At 66.5% G+C, this 4,400-nt stretch overlaps 2 protein-coding genes across 2 annotated transcripts in view; both read left to right on the top strand.

The window, feature by feature from the left end:
• Window positions 1–1,184, top strand: part of H696_04350 (hypothetical protein) — a 1,866-nt gene extending 682 nt beyond the window's left edge. The window contains exon 3 of the mRNA XM_009498226.1: window positions 153–1,184. Within this exon, the coding sequence (XP_009496501.1) occupies window positions 153–554 (402 nt within the window). The 3' untranslated portion in view covers window positions 555–1,184. The remainder of the gene's footprint in view (window positions 1–152) is intronic.
• A 2,233-nt stretch (window positions 1,185–3,417) lies between these two features.
• H696_04349 (hypothetical protein) lies at window positions 3,418–4,285 on the top strand. Its single transcript, XM_009498225.1, has 2 exons — window positions 3,418–3,937; window positions 4,154–4,285. The coding sequence occupies exon 1, from the start codon at window positions 3,677–3,679 to the stop codon at window positions 3,875–3,877; it is 201 nt and encodes a 66-aa protein (XP_009496500.1). The 5' UTR covers window positions 3,418–3,676; the 3' UTR covers window positions 3,878–3,937; window positions 4,154–4,285.
• The last annotated feature ends 115 nt before the right edge of the window (window positions 4,286–4,400 follow it).

The following is a 4,400-nucleotide window of genomic DNA, read 5'->3' as shown; positions in this document are numbered from 1 at the left end:
CCAGCATGGATGATCCTTTCTTTGCCTGGCAGGGGGGGCTGCTCGCCGCATACTCACCTCTCCCTCCTCTGGCACACGCACACGCACACGCACACGCACACGCACACGCACACGCACAATGGGACTCTCGCACACGCCGGCCCATCTTGCAGTGCTCCGACATCGAGTTCGACCCGCACGTGAGCGTCTCCTTCCAGAGCAGCAGCTCCTTCATCTCCATCAGCGGCAAGGCCATCATCAACAAGGACCGCCAGAAGATCGACGAGTTCTACACCCACGCTTGGGACGCCTTCTTCCCCAAGGGCAAGGAGTCGCCGGAGCTGTGCCTGCTGCGTGTCGAGGCCCAGACCGCCGAGATCTGGGACAACACCCTGACCACCAAGATCACCATGTGGATGGAGGCCGGCATGAACATGCTCAAGCGCGGCGCCACCGACGAGGCCGGGCCCCACTCGCCGAAGTCCGCCCGCCGGGGGTCCCTCGGCGAGACCGCCACCGACGGGACCTCCTCCCACAAGATCCACGGTGCCCACGAGAAGATCAACATCAAGTGAGGCCGCCGGGATTTGCGCGAGGGGCGAGGCGAGTGTGACGCCGAGAAAGAGAGGGGGGCAATGGCCCGACGCACATACGTACATGCACGTGCGAGTGCGTGTGCGTGTGCGCGCGCGTGCGCGGGGACAGGCGAGCCGAGAGAAGGCGTAAGTAGGAGGGGCAGGGCGGAGGTCCAGAACCGTGGAGCCGGTTGAGCGCGCATCGCGCCGGGCACAAGCACCACGCGGGCGCTCGCCGGGCCGGGCTCCGAGCCTCGCCTCCCTTCGCGCGCCCCCGTCCTCGCGAGACGCTGCGCGCCCTCCGCCCTCGGTTGTGGCTGCCTTGCCCAGGTTCCACGGACAAATATGGCTGTTTGCGCGCCTGGTTGTGTGTGTGTATGTGTGTGCGCACACATTTGAGAAGAAGCCCAGTGAGCCTCGCATGCTCCAGCAGGGGGTCTCCTCCGCATGCAGGAAGGCGTCGTTCGCCACTTGGCGGCGTGTAATGTCCGTGTCACGCCTAAATGCGCCTCACCAAAAAGAAAGCCCCGTGTATTCCGATGTGTCTCTGTTGGGGGTTTTCCTTTTCAAATGCTTCCTGCGGTGCGGGCAAGGCGAAGGGCGGGGGGTGGCATGGCGGATGTGGCTCTTGTGTGTGCGTGCGTGTGTGTGTGTGTGAGAGAGAGAGAGAGGGAGGGAGGGAGGGAGTGAGAAGGAGCAGGGACTGGGCCGGGGGCGGGGGCGGCGCACAAGCAGTCACGCCGCGTTGCGTTGTGCCTTCCCGCCAAAGGCCGCCTTTGCATATCTCGGCCGCCTCCGCTCGCTCGAGCCCAGCTGAGGAGCAAAGGCAGACACTCAAAATCGATGAAAGAGCCAGCTCGTGTCCCACACCGCGGGGGTCATGCCTCTTTGATGGCGCATCAGCCCAGAGGGTATGTTTGTTGTGTTTCCCTCGGATATGACGCACCGTCGGGTGTGAATGGTCCTTCCGGGCGAGACTCTTGTGCACCTCTGGGGGCCGCAGGCGAGGGAGAGAGGGAGAGAGGGAGAGATGGAGAGAGAGAGAGAGAGAGGGGGGGGGGAGGGAGAGGGAGAGGTGGAGAGAGAAAGAGATAGTCGAGACACTGACACACAATCCCTGGGCTGAATGGGTTCGGTCTGGCAGGCCTTGCGGCGATGGCCGTTCTCCCTGGCAAAATAAAGGCACGGGGGCGGGGGGCATCCCGAATCTTGTTTACTATTGCCCCCCCCCCCCCCCCCCCCATCTGGGGGAAACGCCGGGCCCGGGCGGAAAAACAATAAATCCGCCAAGTCCCGCCTGGACGAGGTGCCTCGGGTGGGGCTGCCTCTGGCCGAAAAATAGATGCGCTCCATGATCCTGTCTCGGATGAAGTGCCCTCGCCCTGTCCCCCCGGGGTAGGGGGGGGGGGGGGGGCGGCTCACCAGTACCTGATCCAAACGCGCGCCCCGCCCCCGACCAGCGAATGCTGTGCAACCATCCGTCCCGATCGAGGACCGTCCTCACCTTGTTGGGCGTCGGCCGGCCGGTGCCGCGCGACGCGGCAGGCCTCAGTGCAGGGGTCGCGGCCACCATCGCGGTCGCGACCGTGCGCCAACGAACAAGTCGTCGGGCCGCCGGAGCGGGGGGGGGGGACGCAAAACAGGCTTGCATCCGATGTTTCAATTGTGGGTGAGGCAGTTTAAGGTCCTGACAGAATGGCCAAGTGTTGCAAGGGGGCGGGGGCGGCATATGGCGCGGGGAGAGCGGTCGACAAAAGACGAGGCAAGAACAGGCCAAATGAAAAGAAAGGCCCATGGGCAGCCTCCACGAAAGCACAAGGTCTGCGGCGAATGGCGCCCGAGGCATGGCCCCTCGCCGGTCGGGAGGCCCTCACAACAGGCCAGAGGGCCGAATCAACCCCGGGCCCGGGCCTGGAGGCCCATGTCACCCCCGGCCCCGGGGCCGAGACCGGTGCATGGCGGCCCGGGAGGGCGTTTGCCCGTCGGCCTGCGGGCTCGCGATCGCGCTCCAGTCCGGCGAAGCAGGGTGCCCTGCTCGTCAGCAACAGCCCCGGCCTGGGTCGGGGGGGGGGGGGGGGGGGGGATCGTGGCGCAAAGCACCCGGGGATTCTTGGATCACCCGAGCGGCGCGGCCTCCGCCCGCCAGGAGATGACCGTTTAATTGCAGCTCGGCCTGGGCGCTGGCAGGCTCACCGACGCAATGCCATGGACCCAAGAAGCATGGTGCCTCCGGGCGTCTGGTGCTTACCTTCATCGCCGGAGCAGCTCTCCCCCCGACGCCCGCCCCCCTCGCTGGCGCGGGGGCTCAACGCAGGTGTGCTGCTCGATGTGAGGCTGGGCGAGGACAGGCCTTCGGGGCTGACGCGCGAGGCGCCGGCCCTTCAGCAGGGCTCACACACGCAAGGCATCGGGGCTCAAGTGAGGCCCCGTTCTTGCCTCTGGGGTGCGGAGACATGAAAACGCCTCTGAAGTCAGCCTTGCGCACTGGCTCCCCGCCCCCCCCCCCTCCCCCCCCTGCCCTGCTACCCTCCTGCCTCCTTGCCGCCCTGCTACCGTCTACCTCTCTCCGTCGCCATCCTATGCTGCCCTCCCTCCGCAGTGGCGCATGACTCACCGCCTGGGCATACCACCCTCACCGAAAGCCGATCTCCCTGCATCGGGCTCTCTGAGTGCCTGCGTGCGCCCCCTGGCTCGACCTGCTCGTACTGCCCGAACGTTGTTGAGCTCCGAGTCGCCGAACCTGTGCCTGGGCATTGCCTCGGCCTTCTGTGCCGCCCTTGCTGACTCTGCGTCGTTCCGGCAACAACGCTATGCACAGTTGGTCGCCAGCGCGCAGGATCTGTGATCTTTGAGGACCGGAGCCATGTACCACCACCATCACCATCAACAACAGCCGCAGCAGCCGCAGCAGCCGCAGCAGCCGCAGCAGCCGCAGCAGCCGCAGCAGCCGCAGCAGTCGCAGCAGTCGCAGCAGTCACAGCAGCCCCGGCAAACACAGCAACCGCAGCAGCTGAATCAGGAGTATGACCCCCGGGGCTATCCTCGGCAGCCGATCTACCCCCACTTGACTGGCACGCCCACCGGGCCACGCCGTGCGGAAGCCTACTCCCTTTACCCGGTGAATGTGCATGACCGGGGTGACCCGGGCCCGCCGGGGCTCGCGCTGCCCTCGCGTCCAAGCACCCCCGGGCCATATGGGGCCCCGCCGCCGGGGACCGGCCCTCTTGATCCCGAGTCCCAGGTCGGCGTGGCCGCCGTCGATCCGGGGGACGTCTCGGTGCGTCCCGCCGGCGAGGGCCCGGCCGCGGCCCGTGGCGCGATAGGGTCGCCAGCGGCCTCCGTCATCTCCGTGGCCCCGGCCAAGCGCCGTGGCTTCTTCCGAAGTACGTGCATCTGGGCTTGCCCACCCTTGAAGCCCTGTCGCCCAGCAGGCGATGTGTGTGTGTGTGTGTGTTTGCGCTTGCAATGGTTTGACAAGGGAGCATCTGGCACCTGCTCCCCCCCTTCCCGTGCGCTGACTGTTCCACGTGAACTGTCCCGCCCCGTCCCCCCCCCCCCCTCCCATCATTTTGCCCTGCGCACGCGGTGCCCCCTGCCAGCCATCGGGTCCGGCATTGCCTCGGTCTTCCGGAGACCCATCACCTGGTGGAAGGTTCTCATCTATGTGGCGCTCATCCTGCTGGCTTGCTGGACGTTCTTGGTCATCGTCTATGCCATCATTTGCGCAGCCGGTGCGTGTTCCCGACACCCTCGCGCGATGGCTGGCAAGTGGCGAGCCTTGCCCATTGGCATGGCCTCCGCCTGCGGTATTCTTGCCGGCCTTTCTGCCCCGCGTCCACGACTGCC

This window comes from Fonticula alba (genome assembly GCF_000388065.1).
Source record: "Fonticula alba strain ATCC 38817 unplaced genomic scaffold supercont2.7, whole genome shotgun sequence".
Taxonomy (NCBI): domain Eukaryota; order Rotosphaerida; family Fonticulaceae; genus Fonticula; species Fonticula alba.
Note: the sequence above shows the minus strand (reverse complement) of the source record. Positions and strands in the feature narration are given on the sequence as shown.